This window comes from Oryza sativa, chromosome 1 (assembly GCF_034140825.1).
Source record: "Oryza sativa Japonica Group chromosome 1, ASM3414082v1".
Classification (NCBI taxonomy): domain Eukaryota; kingdom Viridiplantae; phylum Streptophyta; class Magnoliopsida; order Poales; family Poaceae; genus Oryza; species Oryza sativa.
The window spans coordinates 11,735,618-11,759,933 of NC_089035.1; the positions used below are offsets into that span (position 1 = coordinate 11,735,618).

Consider the following 24,316-nt stretch of genomic DNA (forward strand, 5'->3'; position numbering starts at 1 on the left):
CTGCTTTCGTCTCCCCCCACTGGCCACTCTCTCCCCATTTGCGGGAAAAGCCGACACCTAGACGGAAAGGGCGGAGCGGCGAAGAGAGGGGAGGAGGGATCCCGCCTTTTCCGTCGGATTTGACGGCCCCCCGCGCTCTCCCTCTCTCTGTCTCTCTCTCTCCGGGAGCGAGCCAGCCAGCAGCAAAAGCCGACCACCACCATCGCCACGCACCCAGTATATCACACCGCGCGCCTGGGGTCGTCAACGGCTACCTGCGCCGCGGCCCCCTCCCATGGAACAGCGGGAGGCGCGGCAAGAGGAGGAGGAGGAGGAGGAGCGCGACGCGCCGGCGGTTCCTCCCGGGGTGAGCCGAGCTCCATTTCCTCTTTTCCTGCTCGGTGCTGTGTGATCTGATCTGATCTGGGTTGTGACGCTTCGGTGCGGTGGCTCTTGGATTGGTGGCGAGCGGAGGCCGGAGGGTTTGGGGGGCGTAGAGTGAGGGCGCATGTCCCGATGTCCGGGAGGGATCTCGATCTGCCTCGGCGTCTCGGTTGGCGTTGGCTAATCTGCGTGGCGAGGTGGCGTGCGGAGATGAAATGCGCTAGTAGTTTTGTTTTTTTTGGGGGGCAGATTTGCACTGCGTTGATTGAGAATCTTGCGATTCAGGCTGATGTGGTCCTCGTTCTTGCGCAAAATGCACCTTCTTTGATGAGAGGCGCAGCAACTTTTTGCTTCGTGCGATTCATTGGGGGGATATATTCCGCTTGGTACCCCCTGATCAAATCAATCCTAGCATTCTGTTGTACCTTCTGTTCAATCATGGGTAACATTTTTAAATGCTTGATCTCCTGATTCAATCAATGTTAGCATTCGGTTTTACTTAAAGTCTGTAGCTTCTGGCTCTGATAGAAAAGTCGCAGTTTGGCAGGACATGTGCCAAATTCAAGGGAACTTTTCATTGTAAGTAAGACATTAATTTTATCATTCCTCAAACCCATGCCGTTCAGAAGGTGCCAAAGCAATAGTGTTTTTCGTGTTAATAATGAATTCATCATGATTGCACTGCGTAGGTTGAGAATCTTGACAAGCTGATGTCCAAATTTTCGGTCTAGTTCAACTTAGAAAGTACCTTTGTATTTTTTGTCTCCTCTTGCCATCAAAACCATAACCTGTGAATGGAACACGCTATCAGTGTGTTTTAACTATTTATTTCTGCATGAAACAAGAACATATAAGAGTTTTACATTTCTTGCAGGAAAACGACGAGGAAAGAGATCGAAACCTATCCTCTCGTGTAAGTGTCAATTTGTCTAATTTCCTGTTGCCAGTTCTATTGTGTTGCTCATGTACATTTCCATACCGAATATAACCTCAGAAGCCCGGGTTACGGATCTACTGGATATCTTTTCTAAATTCCTGCTTGTGTTTGTAGGTGGTTTCTTTGTTATTTGGTGGTGATATCTCAGCGCAGACATTCGAGAAATGGGTATCATTGGTACGTAAACGAAGTGGGGCATTCCGGCCATCAGGGTTCCCACGCCGGAATTCGAGGATTGAAGTCATGCCGAGTGGGAGTTTCTCACTTTTCAGTGCAGCAGACTTAAGGTAGCTTAGCAAAATATATCAACAATCACTTGGAATTATTTGTGGAGTAGCACCTAATCGATTATCTGCAGTTAGTAGATTAAATTGTCTCATAATCATCTTATTAGGCATAACGTGCACTGCAGCGAACCTTCTCATATAAATGTTGATTACGTTCTAGTATACTTCATCTGAAAAGTCAAAGGACTAGCAAATATGTTGTGGACATATCTGTGATACAAGATTGAGTCTACTTTCCAGATTTCTCCAGTAGGAAGTTAATTGTCCACATCCATTGCAGTTGGCCACATTCTGTTTGTAATCCAAGATCGCATGAACACTTTTTCTTAGAGTTTTCAATTAAAACTGTCATAATAAACATTGATTAGGCATGATATGTAATATGCATATACTGTGCCTAGCAAATATTAATTCAATATGATATGTAACATTATACATTTATCAGTGAACATAGAAAACTATCCGTTAAAAGGTAGCATCCTTGTGCTTTACAAATTACCAGTTACATATGATGGCATCCTGTACTTTTTTATTGGTTATTATAATAATTTAGATTTACATTTCTAAATGGGAACTTGGATAGAAATATGAGTATGTATTAATTGCAATATTTGTCGGTTTACTTTAACTCCAGATGACATGCAATTTGGTAAATAATAAATGTTGACCTGGCCTTGTAAGTATGTTGAGCTAATGCTATTATTGTTTTGCAACTGCCCACTATAGTGAGCAAGTGGTTACAGCAGAGCTAATAGGCAAAGAAGATATACCATTGACAAGCAGTCAGCCTACAGAAATAAGTTTGTGGGAGAGACTTGGAAATGCTTCTGCACTAGATATTGAATCACCTGACTTTTCATGGAATATGCTGTCATCTCTGCACCATACAGAGCATAGTAGTAGTTCGGACCACTCTGAAGATGAAATGTGCAAACCTCTTGAGGTTTGTTGCTGCCTTCTGTTGGCAATTTTTACATTCTTTTTAGTTATTGCAAGAGAAAAATAAACAATCATTTACTTCCATACTATATTACACAAACATGATTTTTTTAAACATTTTTTAATTTTCATATTGGACATGCAAGACCATATTTATTTATCTGATATTCACTCCATTGGACCATCTTTATATTTCCATGCATTTGACATGATAGTTTCTGCTTGCTGTCTTTATAGGTGACTGTGAACTCTGGTGGTGTAGTGTTCTTTGCTCTATTTAATTCTTCAAGTAATGTCTTACCAAAAGAAGCAGCTGCTGTTATAAAGTTCTCATCATCAAAGATGTCAACTCAGGCAGAACGGTTGGGTTATGAATTTGCTAGATTGCTTGGAGTTCAGACACCACAAGTATTTTGCAAACTCCCAATGAATTATGCGCACTTTGATTATGATGTACCACAACATTTGATTTCTTATTCAGGTTTTTCTAACAACTGCAGGCTAGAGTGGTACACAATTCTAGCCTAGAGTGGCAGGATATTAGAAAGGCTGCAGAAAATGCACGATCAGTAGCAGTTTCAAATAGTGATGAGGTTGGTGAGATGACATGCTCAGAATTGTTGGAAGCTCTTGAGCTAAGCCGTTGTCTTCTTCTAATGAGGTACTACTATGATTAAATATGCATTTTCTTTATGGTAAACTGCATTTAGGAGGAGATATAAATTGTTACTACTGTATTGGCAGTTATATTCATGGATCTCCCCTTCTTGAGAGTTCAAAGGCATTTAGTCCACGGGAAGCTGCTTGCGTTACTGCTTCATCATTGGGTAGGGTCTTGATGCTAGATCTGATACTCAGAAATGAGGACAGACTCCCATGCCGTCAGCTTGGTTGGCGTGGCAATCCTGCAAACCTGATGATTTCCGATAGACCTTCTGCACCCAGTGTGGACAGATTGGATGATTCCAAGTGCACTACAGAAAGTTCTATTCCAACGATTACTCAATTGGTGCAGAGTGACAAGCGGACTCACACTGCAAATGCAACCATAAATTCTCCAGAATTGGTGTCCATGTCACCAAAACCAGATGCATTGAAAAGTGTAAGAGGAAATGCTGATAGTTTGGATGGCCCTGTCCACATTGTAGCAATCGACACTGGAGTGCCACGTCGCCCCCCTGCAGGGAGACGGGTGAAAGATCATGAGCGTTATCCCAAAGTTGTGCAGCTTATGTTGAATAATTCAGATTACTCCTCGAATATATTGTATGAGATTTCTGGTGGTAAGCTAGGGACTCCAGGACCTGATGAAGCAATCGCTTTCACTGATTCTTGTTGTTCCATTTCTGATGAAGACAATACTGCTGCGATTCATGAATTCCGAGGGGCATTTCGTGCAGCTCTGAGGGATCTTGAGGGGTTCCATCTATTTCTTCTCCAGCTATACCAAAAACTAGATGGTGTTTTGCGAGTTTTCTTGTCCATAGTTACTAAAGGCTCTGAAGAATCCGACAACAATGATGCTACAGTTCCTGATTTTCCATCACCCGGTGCTAACTACAGTACTCCTTGCGCTCCTAGTAAGCAGCAGAATAGTGAATTGCACGGTGATTCTGAAATACTGAAATCAACGACAAAGCCTTCTTCTGCGGGATCCCGTGGAAGCTCAGACTCAGTATCTCCTCTGTCCAGGGAGAGTTGGAGTAATAAGTATTTCAAAGGGAGTGCAGAGGGTCCCCGAAGTTTAAGAATGACAATGAAGCTCCGTGATTTTTACAAGACTCCGAAGGTAAGAGTTTTCTATTTGCAATAAGATTGTTTATCTGATTGCATAACTATGCTCGTTTGTTAAGCAAACTTCAGTTTGGTTAGCCTGTCTTTGTTTTACTGGACAAAAGTAGTACCAACATTTAATGCAGCTTGCTTCAGAGTAGTTTCTATTGAAATGAATTGCCTAGTTCAACTGACTGCTGCGTGTGCCGATTGGCCTTTTTTTAGTTTATTCCAAACTCAGTTGCAACTACTATTTATTGTGACAGGTTGATCCTGAATTAGTCAAAGAAATAGAACAATGGAATGAGGCGCTTAAGTCTGATGTGATCAAATTTTGCGAGGAGAACAATTTTCATTCTGGATTTTTTGATGGCAATGAGAATAACATGGTAGCTGATGCATATGAATTGAAGGTGGGTCCTGATGTACTGGTATCTAAATATATAGTACTTCTGTTAAAGAAAAAATATATTCATAAATTACTAACTTGCAGGTGCGTCTAGAACACATCATTGAAAGGATAGCCTTGGTCTCTGACGCTGCAAATACCGAGCGACCTTCTCTTGTTATCAACAACTTGTTCATAGGTGGGGCTCTGGCTGCAAGATCTATGTACACCCTTCAGCATCTGGGCATTACCCATATACTATGTTTGTGTTCAAATGAGATTGGTCAATCTGATTCCCAATTTCCCGATCTTTTTGAATACAAGAACTTTTCAGTAAGAGCATCAATCAACCTCTGACATAGTGCATGTTCCATGATACTGAGTTCCACACTGAAATCATTCATCTTGTAATGTTTTACAGATTAGTGATGATGATGATGCAAATATCAGTGATCTTTTTGAAGAAGCCTCAGATTACTTCGATCATGTAGATCATGTTGGAGGCAAGGTTCTTGTTCATTGCTTTGAAGGAAAAAGTCGGAGTGCCACAATTGTGCTTGCCTACCTGATGCTCAGAAAGTAAGAAATTTAACTTTGTAACTAGCAATCTTCCGTTGGCAAATTATGTGGTAATGTCACACAAGAACCTCACCCATGCCTGCTGACAAAACACTTATTTCAGGGGCCTCACTCTTGCGAAAGCTTGGAACTTACTGAAGAAAGTGCATCGTCGGGCACAACCGAATGACGGTTTCGCAAAGGCTCTGCTAGCGCTTGACAGGAAGCTGCATGGAAAGGTGTCTATGGATTGGCAGCACAAGCGACCTGAGATGAAGGTGTGCCCAATCTGCAGCAAGAACGTCGGACTGAGCACGAGCTCACTCAAACTGCATCTGCAGAAGGCTCACAAGCGGCTATCTGCAGGTAGTGTGGACAGCGCCATGACCTTGGAGATTCAGAAGTCGATCCAGTCGCTCCGGATCAGCCGCGGTGGGAGCCTGAGCCCTTCTCAGAAGCTTACCAAGGCGTTCGCTGATGAGCTCAGCTTCTGAATCTGTTCTTAGTAGTTTTTTTTTTCTCTCTCGAGGATGCTAGTGTTGTGGCAGTGTGGTGATGTGCACGGTACACGTTTTCAAACCGATGTAATTTAGCGGTAGATGTATCAAGCAGACCGAACTTTAGGTGTGGACAGAATAGGTGTGATACAAGGAAATGTTCACTTTTAACTGTATACAACCAGTTTATTAGCAGGAGAACGTTTAGGTTTTGTAATACCAAGAAATAATCAGCGCAGCAGTATCATTTTTGCGTTTGCCTGGTAATGGCGCATGAATAAGAGAAGGATGTAATTTGCTCGGTTTGAAAAGTTGACGGTGAAAAACAACCGGATTTTAGCTCACGGTGAAGAGCAACATTCAATAAGGAAAAATGTACACTACGTATGAGTTAAATTTAAAAATATACCGTTCGTTTATTTTTTTCTCAAAAATATTTCGGATGTAGGAGTAATATTTTTAGCACAAACATACCGTTGTCGCCAAATGAAGAGAAAAACAACACGGCATGGTTAAAAATCGTGGCGCGAAAAAGCGTGACGAAGCCGCTGTCTCGCATGGTGGCATCCGGGAGAGTGGTATACTGGTCACCGTCTCGCTTCTCAGGCCAGCGATATGGACGTTGATTAGTGACTAATCATGATGACTAACGATTAATTAATTTACTAATGATGCTAATCTATCTTTCTATCTTTTATTATATACTAAAAATCTATTAAACTTCCTACAAACACTTTTAAACCACCATGTGGCACTCCTATAAACGCTCCTAAGCCGCCATGTGGTACTATCTAATCTCACCGTTAATTTTCATGTTAATTTTCATTTAAATTGGTAGATCCGTTATTCTACACCGTTAGATTAGATCTATTATTACAAAATATAGAAACGCTATTACCGTTCTCAGATCCCGTAAGTACGACGTACGAGTAGTTACGTGCAATTCAAATTTCAACTGTGTTCACGGAAGGGAAAAAAACCATACGAACATAGATAGAAAAGAAACATAGATATATAAAAATGGACGGTTATTTTCCACAATATAAATATGAAATATATTATTTCACAAATATAATATAAATATATATAGTTAAACTAAGATCTATAATAAAAACATAGAATACCCAATAAATATTCTTTAAACCATCTTCTAAATTATTTTGAAATTATATATCCAATTTGTGATTATGTTGTATTTTCTTTAATTAAATTATAAAGTTATATTATGGACCTAAATACACCACGGCACATGAGGCTGACATATGTATGATAATTTTTCAAAAAATCACATCATATTTTAGGGAGGGAAATATCACTTCACAAATATACAACATTAATTTAAATATGCATATGTAAAAAATAAAAAAAAACACAATTTAATTACGTTTTTCAAGTAGGTCTGATTAAATTATAATTTATTTGAGATTAAGATTCTCAAAGTAGTTTTATACTTTTAGAACTATTTGACTATACATATTTGTCAAAATATAAATAATAACATGAAGCTCTGGTTATTATCGTGGTGGTATGTCTCATTAGCTATATTTTTTTTTAAAAATGATCGAACGATTAACCTCAGTCATATTCAAAAGAGAGTATTCTATCTATATAATAAAAAAAATAAGTAGTAATGATCAACAACATAAACAAATCGTGTCTACACTCCACCACAAATCTACTCAAAACATTTTAAAAAACTACTTTGATCACCTCCATCTTCTCTTTGTTCTTCCCTAAAGGACACCAAACATGGGCAACAAAGTTTATTATGGTGTCGCAAGTATAGCATAGAATATATGGCTAAGTTAAAACAGTCCAGTGAAGGCCACCATCGCTAATAGTACTCAACTTTCTACTTACCAATGCAATACTCCATGAGTCCTATTTTATTCTTTTGTTTTCCAAAAGTCTAAATCCTATTTATAGTCATTATGTGCTATATTAAATTTTTGATCGGAACCTAAAAAGTCATTTTAGTACTTATTGGTTGCATGTTCATTGGTTTTGTCACAAGATGAATGAGTTAACTACACCTTGGTCTTAGTGAAAAAGAAATAGGACTTAGACTTTTGAAAGAAGCTAGGGAGAGTACATTAAAATTATGCTCCAAGCTGGTCTTCAGGAGCATGGCTATATCGATGCGAGACCTATGTTTCAAGGCAATAGAGAAAGGAAATCTTGGTGGCTACAATCGACTTTACCCATGAGCATAGTATTCGTGTTTAACTTTAATGGTGCTATATATTCCATTAATGGATAGAAGTAGTGGTATTTTTACAATATTTATAAATGGATTTAGAAAAAAAAATGAGACATAAAACTTAAGCAGTGGATAATTTAGTGTATTAATAATGTATTAGGTTTTAGGGTTAATTGGTTTTAAAGCATAATTTAGTGGTGACAATATGAGAAATTATATGTCACTCGATCAAAGTGTATTTTTAATCTGAGATATATTCTTATTATTTTATAACATTTAAGTAGAAATAGAGAGATGTAACTTCTTTTAGCATTATTTTTATAAAACATCAATAAGATGCCCGCGCATCTGCGCAGGTTTTCTTTCTAGTTAAAGAAATAATAATAATTAATTAATTGCTAAGACCATTCCCAACCCAATGACTAGAATGGTGACCATAACATTAAATAAGTTACCACCTAGGATAAAAGATGATGTGACAAGTGAATAAATGAGAAAAGAGAAAGGAGACCAGGTCTTGCATAAGACATGGTTTCTACACATAAACATGTATATTTACGCAAAAGCAGTAAAAAAAGATATGTTTCTACTCCGTATTTTTTTTCCACATCGTATTATGTTGCAACCGGTTATTCATGTTCACTGGTGGAGAAACCATCTTTGGTCGGTCCGGCAAAATCCACAATAGTCCCGGATCCAAAAAGAACCAGGAGTAAAGATTGTTTTTAGTCCCGGTTATAAAAATTTTGATCTACACCAACCGGGACTAAAGATGATCTTTACTCCCGGTTCATCCCTTGTCAGATGTATGTCAGGGGGCCGAGGATCTACCAACCGGGACTAAAGATCACCACTTTAATCACGGTTGGTACTACCAACCGGGACTAAAGATCAAGATGATCTTTAGTCCCGGTTGATAGTATCAACCGGGACTAAAATTAAACACGTAGTATATAATCCCTATCCCTTATCCTCTTCTCCACAGTTACAACTTAACAGATCGAATCTCACCCCCTCTCCTCAGATCTATCCTCTCTAACTCTCTTCTCCAACTCCTCTCCTCCCTCTTCTCTCCCCTTCCTCCTCCCCTTTCCGGCCGGCCTCCCCTTCCCATCCGACGGGGCGGCGGGCGGCGGGGCCGCGCCCGGCGGCCGGCGGCCGGTGGGGCCGCGCCCATCGTTCGTGGCGACCGGCGGCGGCAGCGGCATTCTTTTTTTTTAAAAAAATTTGTGATGATTCACTGAGATGTATTTGACTGAGAAGTTACAAATTTGTGATTCATTGTTTGGATTTATGATGTATTTGAGTAATTTCTTAGGATATTGTGATGTATTTGATTTGTGATGTATTTATTTGTGTGTATAAGTAACTTTGATTTGTGATGTAGATTTGAGATGTTACTTCGATTTGTGGATTGGGGGTTTGATTTGAGATATGTCTCCCACTTGATTTGGGAGAAAATAAAAAAGAAAAAGGGGATCATCTCACTACCGCAACCCTCTCTTTAGTCCCGTTGGCCCCTCTCTTTAGTCCCGATTGGTGTTGCTAACCGGGACTAAAGATCTATTTTTAGTTCCGGGTATTTGAACCGGGAATAAAGATAGCGATTTTTAGTCCCGGATTGGTAGTCCTGGTTAACCGGGACTACAGGGGGTTGCGAACCGTGACTAAAAATATTTCTCCACCAGTGGTTGTAACAATATTGCAAAATGTACTGTACTTATTACATGGTCATCATCGTGGGCAACACCAGTCCAGAGCCTCTGAACTTGCTCTCGGTAATCTCGTCGATCCTTGTGGCCATCTCCGGCGACAGGTAGTTCGGCCAGCCCCCGACGACGCCTCGCCGGAAGAACTCGGCGTTCCGCATCGGCTCCTCCATCAGCTCAATCGTCCCTGACCTGTTCACCTCCGCGCCCGCTAGGCTCTCGAAGCTGCACGCCTTCACGATCGCCTCGTCCACCCGGGCCGCCCGCTCCTCGCCGGTGAACGGCCGGCCGACGAACTCCGCGAGGCGGCGCAGCTGCCCCAGCGTGTCGCCGCTCAGCTCCTCGTACGTCATGAACAGCACCTGCCCCGGCCGCTCGACGTGCCACCGCCAGTAAGCCAGCACGTGGTCCCAGTACGGCCCGACCAGCGACACGCCGTCGCAGAAGAGGCGGAAGTCCTCGCCGACGTCGCCGCGTGGCTCCGGCCGCTGCGCGTCCAGGAAGTGCCACAGCGACACGAGGCAGTCCTTGGGGTCGCGGCACATGTACACCACCTTGCAGCCGGAGATGGCGACGGAGGCCGGCAGGGACGGGCGCGGGATGTGCGTCGCGAGGAGCCGTGGCGCCGGGAGGGAGCTCAGGTCGGGCGCCCTGTCGCGCACGTACACCTGGATCTCGAGGAACGGGACGAGCTGGTGCGGGTTCCGCGCCCTGAGCTGCGCGAGCGCCGCGTCGTCCTCCACGCCGCCGGCGCCGCCGCCGTCGCGGTGGACGGTCGCGAAGAGGAGCGCCTTGAGCCAGGTGGTGCCACACTTGGGGAAGGTGGCGATGATGATGTCGGTGTCGCGGGCGGTGAAGTGGCGCTGCGCCACCATGACGCTGACCATCGCCGGCAAGAACGTGTACCAGCCGTCGGGGTGGCGGTAGTACGGGGTGTCGAGGCCGCTCGGCACGGTCGGGTAGGTCGACACGAGCTGGCGGAGCTGCTCGTAAACTTCTCGCTGGGATTCGTCGTCCTCGCCGGCGCTGGGCAGCAGCGAGGGTGGCGATGCCATGATCGATGCTAAGATTTTTCTACTGATACTCTGATAGCTCTTCTACTGTCACGACTCACGAGCGAGAATTCATTATTCATCTCACGCTGATACTACCTTTATATTTTACTCTATGATGCCGTTGACTTTTTATTCAACGTTTGATCATTTGTTTTATTAAAAAAAATTATGTAATTATCATTTATTTTATTGTGACTTGATTCATCATCAAATGTTCTTTAAGCATGACATAAATATTTTCATATTTGCACAAAAATTTTGAATAAAACGAATAGTCAAACATTAAACGTTGGTTAAAAAGTTAAAGGCATCATACATTAAAATACGGAGGGAGTACTATGCTATGCTACCTCCATGTGCTCACGACGCTCTAATACATATTCCGATGAGCAGTTGCCAATTGGCCGTATTGGTATGCAGTCACGGTCATCGGTACTTAAAATCTCTTCATCTGTACTTCGGTTGATTGCGAGACGTACTGATAGTTGTGAGGTACCTATCGTAGGGACTATTGTTATATAGTGTAGGTGCTGTTTGACTTATTCCCACTTATAAGTTCAATCTTTATCACAAATATTATCATTGTACGGATAAGGTCTATCCTTGTTAGTAATATCCTGAAATACCGCATACCTAATATTATATGAAAAGATATACTCAAATATGAAAATATAACGGATAAGAAAGAAAATCGTTCCGTGGGAATAAGAGACACTAGAATTCGACCTGAGGGAGGCAGGATTTCATCTGCCTGAATTCTATAAGGTTTCTCTGAATCCTACTCGAAGATAAATTTATCTGGCCATATCTCTTCTTTCTATAAAGCTAATGTCCACTAAACATATATGCCTCAATTAATATGCAAGTATAGTATTTATTAGTACACCTCAAACCTATATGCAAGCATGCTACATCAACCCATTATCATACAAAGCTCAACATGTAAGCATATAGTAATTATATCTATAATTTATTTCATTTTAAAACTAAACATACACATACTAAATCATCATTCTCAAATCATTTTCATAATATTTCAATCCAAATTATTTTATCATTTCTCTAATATCTAACATATATCCTGTAACAAAGTGTGGGGCATCAATTAGTAAATACAAAAGGAATTGCCTGTCCATTTGTCGGGTAATTTTTCACCCGAAATCACCCATTTTTTTATATACCCATGGATTAGCATCCAGCGGACTAGAATTTTTTTTTTTTGAAAAATACATCATAACATGATGGGCCAAACACAGATCAATAATTGGGCAAACAAACTAGCCCAAAAATTATGAAGAAAACAAATTCGAACTAAAAAAACCCAAACACACAGGAATAATTAGGAAAATCCTCCCGGCCGGGCACCCAATGCGGGCGCGCGCATGCATTAGGCGCCTCGCGCCGCTGCCACCCAGGCCCCACCACGCGCGTCCGCAAGCCGCCACGTGCTCCCACCACTACGCGCCCCGTTGCAATAGTTGCTCGGATAAAACGGAAACGCCCTATTAAGGAGGGATCCATTTGATTTTTTGTTCCACCAACAATGTTTTAGCTAGTGTACTTGTAATATTTCATTGTGTACAGATCAAATGTTGTAGTGAAATAAAACATTCTTTTGCAACAAATCACCCACATATTACGAAATCCCTCAATTAGCAAAATCTGTTTCATTTTTTTGTTCCACAAAAAATGTTTCATCTAATGTACTCGTGATGTTTCACTATGTATGGATCAAATATTGTAGTGAATTAAAACATTTTTTTCTATTTGTTGAAACATTGTTTTTACATAGGGCGAAATAGCGCCCGATGTTTTGGGAAACTGTTGTTTCATTCGTTGTAGCAAAATATTTCATGAGGTGTCGCATTTTAGCTTTTTAAACGACTGAAACATTTTCAATCTAGTTATTGAAATAATTTCGATCTATATGGTGGAACAACGCCTGATTTGTAGGTGGCCCCGAATAAATAACTTGGCTGCCAAGGAAGCTGGGAAAAAGACAAACTAAACTGGATCCACCATACTCCTCAGATTCAGATCAATCAAAAAAAAGGAGAATACATGCGATTGACAAGGAGAACGAGAAAATGAAGAAGGAAGAAAACTCAACCGAAGAAATTTTCTTCAAATCAAAATGAAATCTCATAGGAGAAACAAGAAGAAAGAAACATAACCATTCCAGGTAAGTTGCAAAAGCTAATCTCAGACTCCAAATTTCTCTAGAATCCTATATTTGACTTCAAATCAAGTTTTACCCATATTGCATCTTTTTTATCTCCATGTCACAAAAGCAAAAAAAAAAAATCTTGGGTAATGCACAACAAAAATCAACACTAATACAACAACAATACAAGATCTAACTTCAGCATGTAGTAACTAAGCATAATAAACTTGGATGTATGAATCGAAATCCTTCTAAGGTGTAAGTTTTAGGTGGAAATAGAGAGACATATGTGCTATAAGTTTCAGTTGAAAAAAATGAGACAGGATAAGGCATCACAAAATTTGGGTAGGGTTATTCATTCCACTATAGTATATTAGAACAGTAAAATTTAGAACAATAGCTAGATAAATTTCCTGATTTTCAAATTGGAACTGTCAGTAGGTATTCACTGCTGTTTCATTTGAAATACTTGAACAATTGCAATATAATATGTAGCAACATAAAAGCAACAAAAATTTCCCAAAGTACAAAACAATAGTTTTCAAACAAACACTAAAACTAGGTCATGCCAGAATGCAGCTATGAAACATCACATCAACCAAATCAAAATGAAAATTTAAACATAATTTAACTATCCTGAGATGCAACAACCAGATATCATATGTTTGCTTCAAATACCATAACCAATCAAGAAAATCCAGCAAAACTGACTAAAAAAACCATGCTACATGTCAGAAGTCTAGAATATCATCTCTGGACAAAAATTGCATATAATCCACCCAATAATAAATGCATTCATGATTTTCCCAATTATCAAACATTGATTTATAAAAAAAAACACATATGTCCTATATGAGAAGCCCCTAAACAACGTGCATACAAGTCGGCAATACTCTACAGCTAATAAAATTCAAATATACAGGATATGGACTACAAGTAATTAACAAAATATGAACTCAAAGTACAAAATTACATTGGTATATAAGTAAAATTGCAATGGTAAGTTCTATTGATTTGTCATGTAATGACTCTAAAGCATTTGCACTAGTGTTGTGTGTCAAAAAAAACCTATAACACAAGGGAAATCATTACAAATTAGTATAATTTTTATGACACTAAACTGCAGTACATATTCTAACTTCTACGTGCACAACTGAGCATAACAAAAAAAATTCATGGGGGCACATCTAAATTAGACACATGATTAACTCTTACATCTAAATTAGAGACGTGATCTGGTATGTCTTTTAGAAATGCGACCGTTTTCATCTACCCAGCAGAACTAAAAGAGTCCCTAGGGTTCCTCAAACTACAAATGTCCTAGTTTTCACACAACGACCAAAACTAGATCATGGCAGTATGGTTAGCTCAGAACATACAACAACTTTATAACCTAACCTTTCTTACATTACAAAGAAACTTATTGGAGTAGAATTAATAGCAAATACAAAATACATTATGAATTTACATCGGTACAAAACTAAAATTACATATGTAATTCTGGTGTATTTCGAATGTAACTACATATGTAATTACCATTGATTTATCTTGTAAGTGCATCTAAAACAATATTTACTATGCACATGCAAAATCTCATATCTCAAACTATGCTACTAAATCATAAAAAAAATAACTCTACTCTGGCATTAAACAAAATCATTCCAACACAAGAAAGAGCACACTACATAGAACTAATTGAAGTTAAAACTACTTACACTGGTACTGAACTAATTTATAGGTTTAGCTGTACTGATTTGTGTATTGTAACATTCAAATGATAAAAACTTCTTGCATGACATGAAAAATAAACTACATTCTATTGCACTAACTAAAATTGACATGTTCAATGTGGAAAAAAAACATCCAGCCACTAAGCATTAAAAACTAGCAGCTTCTAAGTAGGTCCATAATGAAGTGCAAAAACTCTAGATGGTTTTAAGAAACAAACCAAAAATCACCAAAAAACCATAGGAAAAAATCACACACAAGCAAATCCAAACACTTCACATCAACCATAATGTTGTTCCTATTCAGTCTAATGCATTCAAGGAAAAGCTGCTCATAATGCACTATTTAGCTTGCTCGGAATGTATGTTCATGTGAGCTCACAGTAAAATAATTATAACTGTTAAGATGTAGTAACCTTGAGAATAAAGATATGTTCACATCATTTATAAAAGCATATGTACTCTAACAAAAAGAAGGCACCAATCATCAACATCACATCAACCTAATCAAGATGAGAATTCAAATTTAACTCACCTTAGATGCAAACACTAGATGTGTGGTTCAAATACCAAAACCAATCAGCAAAATCCAACAAGGACCATACTACATTAGAAATTCAGAATATCATTTCATGACAAAAGCTACATATAATCCCACCAAGTAATAAATGGAACACATGATTTTTCCAATTATCAACATTCATTTGTAAAAAGAAAGACATAAATCCTACAAGAGAAGAAGCTAAACAAAATGCACATAACTTTCAAAATGCATACAACTTTCCAGTACTCTACAGCTAACAAAATTCAAAGATACAAAATAGATAGTACAAGTAATAAAATAATTGAACAAAATATACACTTACAATACAAAATTACTTTGGTATATAAGTAAAATTACAATTGTAAGTTCTATTGGTTACCCATGTAATAACGCTCTACCTTTGGCAAAAGTATTGTGAATGTGAAAAAAAATAACACAAGCACTACAACTAAATCATGGCAGTATGCTTGGCTCATACTCCAAAATCGTCTACAACTAAAATTGGATTGAGATTTTTACCAACATAAAACATGCTATATTTTAGAAAAGTTCTATAACTAGATCATGCCATAGTATGCTAGTTTTGACAATCACTACAACTTGATCATGCAATTTAGTAAAATGCCATAGATCATAACATAAAACTATATTAGAACCTTAAAATGTTTCAGAACCTAAAACTTAACCTACATAAAAAAACAAAAAATAACTTGAAGTGGAATAAAACACAAAATTGAAATACAGTATAAAAGTACATCAGTTGAAAACTAAAATTACATTTGTAAATGTGATGTATTTGCAATGTAACTACGTATGTAATTACTCTAAAACTTGGACAATAAGTAAGATGTAAGAAAAATATAAAATTAAATTACCAATGATCTAAATTTACATTTGAAAAAACAACTTTATGGGGCATTTGCAAATTTGCCACCGGTTTTTTCAATATTGCAAGTGACAGTTTTAGTGGTATTCTTTGCAATTTTCTAGTGACACAATAACAATTCAAAGTAGTGGTAAATTTGCAATTGCCCCATTTATATAACATGTAAGTTCACTATAATTTTGGTGCATATGTTGTGTAACTAAATATGTAGTGCTAAACACTCTTGTACGATGCTTTCAAAAGACATGTATACTAACGTATTCCATAAATTTGCAGGAATGAATTCATATGCAGAACCAATTTAGGTTGGCTCCATGGAGAAAAACGGTATAGAAAAGAAGAACAATGAAAAAAAATACAATTCGATATTTATTGCACTAAATTGATCAAAAAAGCAAGCTGCCAACAACCAATTGGCTCGGAGGTTTAGAATGTAAAAGGTTGGCCACTTATACTGGAATCCTTGAGTTCGCACTTGAGATCCTGGTTGACATTCTCAAGGTGAAAGAAAACCTGCACATGACAACAACAGCTAGCATAAAGCAAACCACTCCGCAACTAAATCTAAAAAATATCAGAGCTGTTTCTATTATAAAAAAAATTCTTAACATGAACTACTACTATATCATATGGCAGTAAAAATTATAAATACAAATATAACAAACCATATGGTCTAATGCTTTAAATAAATTTTACAGGAGAGGTGCCACGTAGATGGTTTGTTGATATCTACAACTTGCAGAAGCATGAAGGCGAACGAAGCAACAACAGAACACTTCATTTAGGTAGTAAATCAGATTCTAAACTATGAGGACTAGAAGCTACATGAAAACATCAATCAAGGTAACCAAAAATTATAAACTACTTGCAATTACAACTATATATCACAATCAAAAAGTAAAATGCACTGATCTAACCTTGTCATATTTATCTTTTTGAAGATGCAACTTGTACAAAAGAAACATCAGTTCACCAGAATTAAACAATATCATAGGAACAATGGTGTCCGAAGTGATCAATTATGGAGGAGAAATGATATATGGTCAATTCAAATTGCTAAACTCAGTCCCAAGACAGGTAATCCAATCAAAACATGTTTGTAGCGTATATACTATTTTATACATGCACATATAAACTAATAAACTTCATTTGCAGATAAGCTACACTAGCCTCATGCAGCAAATAATTCATAGTCCACGTGTTACCTATCAACCGAATACAACAAGTATACTAACTTACATAATATACCTGAAGACAAAGGAGCAAATAATAAATGAATAGATATATGAACTATGAATATGTAGAGAGGACTTACTATCTCCGTCCCATAATAGATGTCGTTTTGACTTTTTTTTTTCCTTGTAATGTCTAACCATCTATCTATTATATTATTAAAACAGCTTTGAAAGGAGGCACCACGTTTGCTTTGAGGGCTAGAAATTCCCACATTAATCAGAGAAAAAGAAAAAAAAAGAAAAAGAGAGTTCAAGTAGAAATACAATTTAAAAATAGCTGAAATTCGAAATTAAAAATAAGCTATATTGAAAGAAGTTTCCATATAAGAACCCAATACGAGATTAATCAAAATTCGAAAAAAAAATAAAATAAAATCCAAACATAGAAAAGGAAAGGAGAGTCCAAGTAGAAATACGATTTAAAAATAGCTAAATTCGGAATTAAAAATAAGCAATATTGAAAGAAGTTTCCATATAAGAACCCAATACGAGATTAATCAAAATTCGAAATAAAAATAAAATAAAATCCAAAATTAGAAAATGAAAGGAGAGTCTAAGTAGGAATATAATTTAAAAATAGCTGAAATGCGGAATTAAAAATAAGGAATATTAAAAGAAGAGTCCATATAAGAACCCAATACGAGATTAATTAAAATTCAGAATAAAAATAAAAATAAATCCGAAATTAGAAAAAGAAAATAAAAGAAGAGTTCAAGTAGGAATATAATTTAAAATTAGCTAAAATTCGAAATTAAAAATAAGCAATATTGAAAGAAGAATCCATATAAGAACCCAATACGAGATTAATTAAAATTTTGCATAAATGAAAATCACACTGCTGGGCAAAGACCTGGCAGTACTTTCAGTCAAAAAAATTAGAAAATTAAAAGAGAGTTCAAGTAGGAATACAATTTTGAAACAACTGAAATTGAAAATAAAAAATAGAAACATTAAAAGAACACAATACGGTATTAACTGATTTTTTTAAGAAAATAGATTCTAAAATTAGAAAAAAAGAAAAATAAGATTTCAATTAGGAATACAATTTATAAATAAATAAAAATTGTGATAAAAATAAAGACTATTGAAAGAAAATATCATCTAAAACACATGATGAGTTAAAATTAAGTAACGGGCCTATAAAGGAGTAAAGTGGTGGCGGTTGATACGACATCTAAATATTGTTAATAAAACACCAAATAGAATCCTAATGACGATTAAAAGGAGGGACGTCAGGCATGCCGTAAAGCAAACAAGTAAGGCGGTTGCCGGGACTTTTAGAAAGTAAAAAAAAACCCATTGATAATCATATTCGATTTTTAAAATCTTAGTGACAATAGAAAGGAGAAGCAGTGGGCGGGGTGCATAAGAGTATAATTGCAGAGCCGCCGACGGTTGATGGGACTTCTAGAAAATAAAAAATAAATTTCAACGATAGTTATGTTCGATTTTTAGAATCATAGTGACAATAAAGAGTAGGCAGCAGACGGATTGTAGAGGGGCATAGTTGCATCGTTTGATGGGACTTCTAAAAATTATAAAAAATAAAACTACAAGTCCAATTTTTAAAGGTTCAGAACTTTTAAAATGTAAAAAAAAATAATGATAATCATGTTCGATTTTAAAATCTCAATGATAATAAAGAAGGGAGGTAGTGGGCGAACCGTAGAGGAGTACAATGGCAAAGCTGCTGACGGTTTGGCGGTACTTTTAGAAAGTAAAAATGAACCCAAATGATAATTATCTTTGATTTTTAAAATCTCAATGACAATAAAGAGAAGAGACAGTGCACATGCCGTATAGGAGTATAATGGCAATGTTTGACGGGACATCTAGAAATTATAAAAATGAAACCCAACGTGAAATAAACTCTAAAAACTATAAAATCCAATTTTTAAAGGTTCCAAGAAAAATGAATAGAAATAGTGATAGATCGAGTAAGCAAATAAAGAAGGAGATGACATAAGGAGTAGCAACTGGTGTGACTTTTAAAAACTATATAATTAGAAACACGAGGATGATAAGATTTGGTCTTTCAAAGTCTTAAGACAATGAGATAGCTATTTAATAAATTTTAAGTAAAATCATACTAAAAGAATATATGATTTTGTTTGGGTGCTAGCCGCGTTATTGCGCGGGCCAACCAGCTAGTTCGTTTTATTTGAAAAATTAGTACAAATATATATATAAAAATATAAGTCATACTTAAAGTACTCTTGATAATAAAGCAAATCACAAACAAAAAAAATAATTCTATTTTTTTAATAAGTCGAATGATCAAATATTATAAACAAAAACTCAAAGCGACAAGTAATATGGACGGATGTAGTAATACTTAATATATATATAGCCTCCCTTAGTTTTGGGGGTTTTTTCCTGTCCAACCAAAATCTCGACCCTTAATGCAGGCGATAGGCGATCGTAACAATTAATAAACCACCTAACAATTGATAGATGCTTAATTTAGCCAAACATCAGCATACAACTAGCTAGGATCCCTGCATGCCCTCCCGCGTCCAACGTGAGCAACATCACCGAAGCCGGTCGCTGATCGGAGGAAAACCCAAAAAAGAAAGAAAAAAACGACGAAATGGCTTCCTCCCCGTATCACGCCGCCGTCGGTGTCGCCGTCCTTGCCATCCTCCTCGCCGCGCCGGCTGCGGAGGCCGGGGCACCTACCGCCGCGCCGTTGGCCAACTACTCCCTCGAGGACGCGTGCAAGAAGACCGGCCCACACTACGGCCTCTGCATCGTGACGCTCTCCGCCGACCGGTCCGCCAAGTCGTCGGACACGGTGGGGCTCGCCAGGGTGGCCGTCCTGGCGGCGCAGAAGAACGCGTCGGAGACGGCCACCTACCTCTCCAGCATCTACGACGACGACAGCATCGAGAAGAAGACGGTGCAGCTGCAGCAGTGCCTCGAGGACTGCTCCGAGAGGTAACGTGTTTTCGTCGTATACGCAACGAGAATCAATACACACGTACGCCGGGCGCCGGCTATCGATGGTTGGGTGCCAGGCGCGATGAATGACCGGTGTTGTACGTACGCTGTGGTGATGAAGGTACGAGGCGGCGGTGGAGCAGCTGACGGACGCGACGGTGGCGCTGGACACGGGGGGGTACGAGGAGGCGATGGCGCTGGTGGCGGCGGGGCAGGCGGAGGTGAAGATGTGCCAGAGGGGGTTCAAGGCCGTGCCGCAGCACCGGAACATCCTCACCTTGCGCAACCGCGAGGTCGACCAGCTCTGCAGCATCGCCTTCACCATCACCAAGCTGATCCGCGTGTCACCGAGCGCTGAAGAATAGCTTTCTCTTCTTCCTTTTATCCCCTGGATATTCTTTTTTATTTTTTCGACGACAGGGGTAATCTGGGATTCCATGGTTGGAAGATTAGCATGTTTGTTGATGGCTTTGAATTGGATTGGTAATTGCTGTTTGCATCAGCAGACAACATCCTAGGCGCTGGCGGTGGTGGAACTGTTGTTGGGTTCATACGATCAATGTATAGCACATTCTTGATCTTAAAAAGAGCATTGCTTAATTTATGCATCTCCATTGAAAAAATTACAAATTTTAATAGAGGATGTAGGTGATAAATTTCTATACAAAATTACCTCAGAAATGATGATTAGAGGAATGCTTTGTCGTGCATAAGAATATGTGTTTGTTCAAATCCAACATTTTCAGTATAGGACTTCAGCAACTGGACCTCGCAAGGACCGAGCCCAGGCCCATGGTTTATTAAGGCGACTAAGCCCATCTCATCCCCGGCTTGGAACTACAGAAAATTGACCGATTTCAGCCTTGGGCTTCCACCCTTGCTAAATACTCCACCCTCTATTTCATATTATAAGCTCTTTACAGGTTTGTTGCAATTCTCAAACCTCTTCATGTTTAACAAAGTATTTTTTTACGAAATGTTCTTTTTTATATAAACTTATAGTTGGTGTACATTTTATATCTAGTTTTGTGGCTGAGAGGCATGAATTAAACTTGAGTGAGGATTCTTAAAAAATATATAACTTGAGTAGGGACGTAAAGTGGTCTTTATCCTATAACATAACTCAAGGAACAATTGAACAAGTACAAGATCTCTAAATAAAAACATTACAAGCAACAATATCTTATTTTCCTTATGCAATTCGATTAGATTAAGAACTGAATTTATCCAAACAACAATTTAAGGAAAGCTAAACAATCTGATTCTAGCTGTGGCATTTCTTTATACCACTTATTATTCTCTTTCTCTGCCTATTTCAGTATACGCTCTCGCTAAAGTTACAATTGCATCTTCTAAGAGTGTTTGACGAATTGACACACCGAGTACGTATACATATCCCAATCACGTGTATCTATGTATGTATGTATGTATGTATGTATGTATGTATGTATCGTGCAGCGCCGCCTGATCGATCAGTTGAGGCCGCTGGTGAACGGCACGCCGGTCTGCGGCAGCCAGAAGTCGCCGAGCACCATGTTGCCGACGGTGAAGTTGCCGGCGTCGGCGGTGCTGTTGAGCACGTGGTACCCCGGCCAGGTCACCCTCCTGCTGGTGTCCGCCCCGGCGCCGGAGTTGTTGTACTCGGCGTAGTAGAGCGTGCTGAGCGCGTAGTCGCCGTCCCACGGCATCCACCCGGCGGGGTCGATGAGCCCGCCGACGACGGACTGCATGATCACCGTGCGCGAGTAGAGCTTCCACGGGCGGCCGAGGTAGTTGGTGGTGGCGAACGCCGTGTTGGCGGCGAGGTCGGGCGCCGCGACGATGGCGCAGCCCTGGATGGTGGTGCCGGTGTTCTGGTTGGGGTCGGTGCGCCCCTGCGCCGTGACGGTGTTGCTCTGCCCCTGCATGGGGAGGCGGTTGTAGAGGGTGCAGTCCTGGAAAACCACGGCGGCGTTGCCGAACACGTAGTCGACGGTGCCGTAGACGTCGCAGGCGCGGTAGAACTGCCGGAGCGAGTGCGTGTACAGCGTGTCCTGGTACGCCTCGAAGCTGCACTGGTAGAACGTCGACAGGTCGGCGCCGCACCGGAGCGCCACCGCCTGGTGCTTCGCCGGCCCGGCCGTGTTCCTGAACGTCATGTTCACCGCCACGAATCCTTGCCCGAGCACAGCTGCATGTGTATAGTTACGTCAACATCACGACCGAACCAGCACATAATTAATCGATTAGATTAACATAGGATTTTTTTTTTCAGATAAGTTTTTATAGGATTCAGAAACATCTACTATGCATTATGAGCCTAACAGCTAAGGATTTTAATAACTCATGGGATGCCTCGTCAATGATCGTATTCCGGCCGGGCGGTGAGGGTGAGGTACGTTTGCACTGATGTAAAGTGTCAACACACTTTTGACTTGCGACCCGCTTATTAATCTACCGCTACACTACTCTACTTGCTCCTAGTTCCCACTTCATTAATTATCGAACCAGCTGGCCAAATTGCAGTATGGAATTAAAACCCTAGTACCGAACACCGACATGTACCAACTTAATTACCTAAAACTTCTACGAGAAGAAATTGCGTTGACAAATTAACTCACCGAACGTGGCGGAGTTGAAGGTCGTCCAGCCGTCGACGACGCTCCGGTTGCCGGTGATCACCGTCTGCCCGATGCCGTCGCCGACCATCATCACGTACTTCTTGTTCTTGGGCACCACCACATTCTCCGCGTACACGCCGGCGGTGACGTGTATCACGAAGTAGCCCTTGGTGCCGTCGAGGTTCGTCGGCGCCGCCGCCACGGCGTCCGAGACGGTCGTGAAGTTGCCGGCGCCGCTCTGGTCGACCGTCACGGCGCCGAACGTGGACACGGCCGCCGCGGCGCCGTCGAGCGCCATCCTCCGCACCATCTCGTCGTCGGTGGCGTCGAACAGGCCCCTGCCGCGGCCGCCGTGGCGAGGCGGCTTCGGCGTCGCCGTCCTCGGCTTCTTGGTGCTGGGGCGCACCCACGCCCTGGTGAAGAGCGAGAGCGAGACGCTGTACAGCTTGGTGCTGTTGCTCATCGGCACGGCGAGGCCGTTGCGCACGGACCACGCCGAGGCGGCGGCCTGGAGGCCGTCGGCGCACGTCTGCTGGTTGGTCAGGATCGCCGACAGCAGCGTCTGCACGTCCTCCGCCTGCGGGTCGAGCAGCGTGCTGGACGTCCTGTTGAGCGTGGCGCCGGCGGCGGACAGGAAGTCGATGTTGAGCCCGGACAGCAGCTGGCAGTCCTGCAGCGCCGCCACCGCGCCGGCGGCGAGCCGACCGCCGGAGAGGTAGCGGTTGACAAGGGAAAGGAACTTGTTGGCGTTCGCCAGCGACTTGGCGACGGAGAACCGGCCGTAGGTGTAGAGGTTGCTGGTGCCGTTCGACGGGAGCACGGACCGGCAGAACGTGGGGTCCGTCGTCCCATTGCACGCCGTGGACGGCGGCACCGGCGTGGCCGGCGGCGGCAGGGTGGCGTCGGAGCGGCCCAGGACGAGCAAGGAGAGCAGCAGAGTCGCCGAGAGCGCCGTGGCGATGTGAAAGGACGCCATTTTTCTCGTCAGAGCAAAGCTAGCTCGCTCGCTCAAGCTCGAGTGGTTAACACGATCGAGTGGCAAGCTTCGTCCAAAAAGAGGTTATATGAGATTACGAGCTTAATTAAGCTTGAGACTTGAGATGGATCGAGCAATGGATCGAGCCGAGGTGTCCTTTTATAAGGTTTCGAGAGGTTGGCAGGTCAAACTTAACGTGCATGGCGACTCGGGCGGGGGACTGCGCCGTTTGGCTGCGGAGGGGTCCCGCTAAGCGCGTGTGGACGAAATGAGTTGACGAATCGCTGTAACGGTGCGAGGGAAAACCGGGTGAGGTCAAGCACTCTAGTTTGGGATGCGTTTTGTTTGGGGAAGGCGACATTTGTTTGGGTTGGGTAGGTAGGATTCAAATTGAGCTTTTGTTTCTTTATCATACTCCTATTTGGGAGAATTTGCTAGTTACTTTGTATGATCACATGTTAAACAAGGTGTGAGTTTGGAGCATGATTGTAACATTTTAAAAGTTGTTCGCATCATTGTTTCATATACGAGAGTGAAA

The 24,316-nt window shown here is 40.7% G+C and overlaps 4 protein-coding genes across 4 annotated transcripts; 2 read left to right on the top strand and 2 right to left on the bottom strand.

Annotated features, from left to right (window-relative positions):
• The first annotated feature begins 149 nt into the window (after positions 1-149).
• Positions 150-6,053, top strand: LOC4327772 (dual specificity protein phosphatase PHS1). Its single transcript, XM_015766254.2, has 11 exons — positions 150-346; positions 1,238-1,276; positions 1,415-1,587; positions 2,314-2,530; positions 2,764-2,934; positions 3,027-3,187; positions 3,271-4,315; positions 4,566-4,712; positions 4,793-5,020; positions 5,109-5,266; positions 5,370-6,053. The coding sequence occupies exons 1-11, from the start codon at positions 275-277 to the stop codon at positions 5,737-5,739; spliced, it is 2,781 nt and encodes a 926-aa protein (XP_015621740.1). The 5' UTR covers positions 150-274; the 3' UTR covers positions 5,740-6,053.
• Positions 6,054-9,418: 3,365 nt separating this feature from the next.
• On the bottom strand, positions 9,419-10,799 carry LOC4327280 (cytosolic sulfotransferase 5). The gene has a single exon (XM_015788699.3). It carries the CDS (start codon positions 10,704-10,706, stop codon positions 9,666-9,668), a length of 1,041 nt encoding a protein of 346 aa, XP_015644185.1. The 5' UTR covers positions 10,707-10,799; the 3' UTR covers positions 9,419-9,665.
• Positions 10,800-19,654: 8,855 nt separating this feature from the next.
• Positions 19,655-20,802, top strand: LOC4327281 (cell wall / vacuolar inhibitor of fructosidase 2). The gene is made up of 2 exons (XM_015790196.3): positions 19,655-20,199; positions 20,324-20,802. The coding sequence occupies exons 1-2, from the start codon at positions 19,853-19,855 to the stop codon at positions 20,565-20,567; spliced, it is 591 nt and encodes a 196-aa protein (XP_015645682.1). The 5' UTR covers positions 19,655-19,852; the 3' UTR covers positions 20,568-20,802.
• Positions 20,803-21,385: 583 nt separating this feature from the next.
• On the bottom strand, positions 21,386-23,909 carry LOC4327282 (probable pectinesterase/pectinesterase inhibitor 41). The gene is made up of 2 exons (XM_015769978.3): positions 22,803-23,909; positions 21,386-22,372 (listed from the first exon to the last, which is right to left on the bottom strand). Exons 1-2 carry the CDS (start codon positions 23,776-23,778, stop codon positions 21,675-21,677), a joined length of 1,674 nt encoding a protein of 557 aa, XP_015625464.1. The 5' UTR covers positions 23,779-23,909; the 3' UTR covers positions 21,386-21,674.
• Between the last annotated feature and the right edge of the window lie 407 nt (positions 23,910-24,316).

What these genes read in the sequence shown, in the direction of transcription:
- LOC4327772 (XM_015766254.2), top strand. Translation starts at nt 275, where the DNA reads ATGGAACAGCGGGAGGCGCGGCAAGAGGAGGAGGAGGAGGAGGAGCGC. An exon ending in CGCCGGCGGTTCCTCCCGGG is followed by an intron (nt 347 to 1,237) that starts GTGAGCCGAGCT and finishes CATTTCTTGCAG; the next exon opens with GAAAACGACGAGGAAAGAGA. An exon ending in ATCGAAACCTATCCTCTCGT is followed by an intron (nt 1,277 to 1,414) that starts GTAAGTGTCAAT and finishes TTGTGTTTGTAG; the next exon opens with GTGGTTTCTTTGTTATTTGG.
- LOC4327280 (XM_015788699.3), bottom strand. Translation starts at nt 10,706, where the DNA reads ATGGCATCGCCACCCTCGCTGCTGCCCAGCGCCGGCGAGGACGACGAA.
- LOC4327281 (XM_015790196.3), top strand. Translation starts at nt 19,853, where the DNA reads ATGGCTTCCTCCCCGTATCACGCCGCCGTCGGTGTCGCCGTCCTTGCC. An exon ending in CTCGAGGACTGCTCCGAGAG is followed by an intron (nt 20,200 to 20,323) that starts GTAACGTGTTTT and finishes GTGGTGATGAAG; the next exon opens with GTACGAGGCGGCGGTGGAGC.
- LOC4327282 (XM_015769978.3), bottom strand. Translation starts at nt 23,778, where the DNA reads ATGGCGTCCTTTCACATCGCCACGGCGCTCTCGGCGACTCTGCTGCTC. An exon ending in CTTCAACTCCGCCACGTTCG is followed by an intron (nt 22,373 to 22,802) that starts GTGAGTTAATTT and finishes ATACACATGCAG; the next exon opens with CTGTGCTCGGGCAAGGATTC.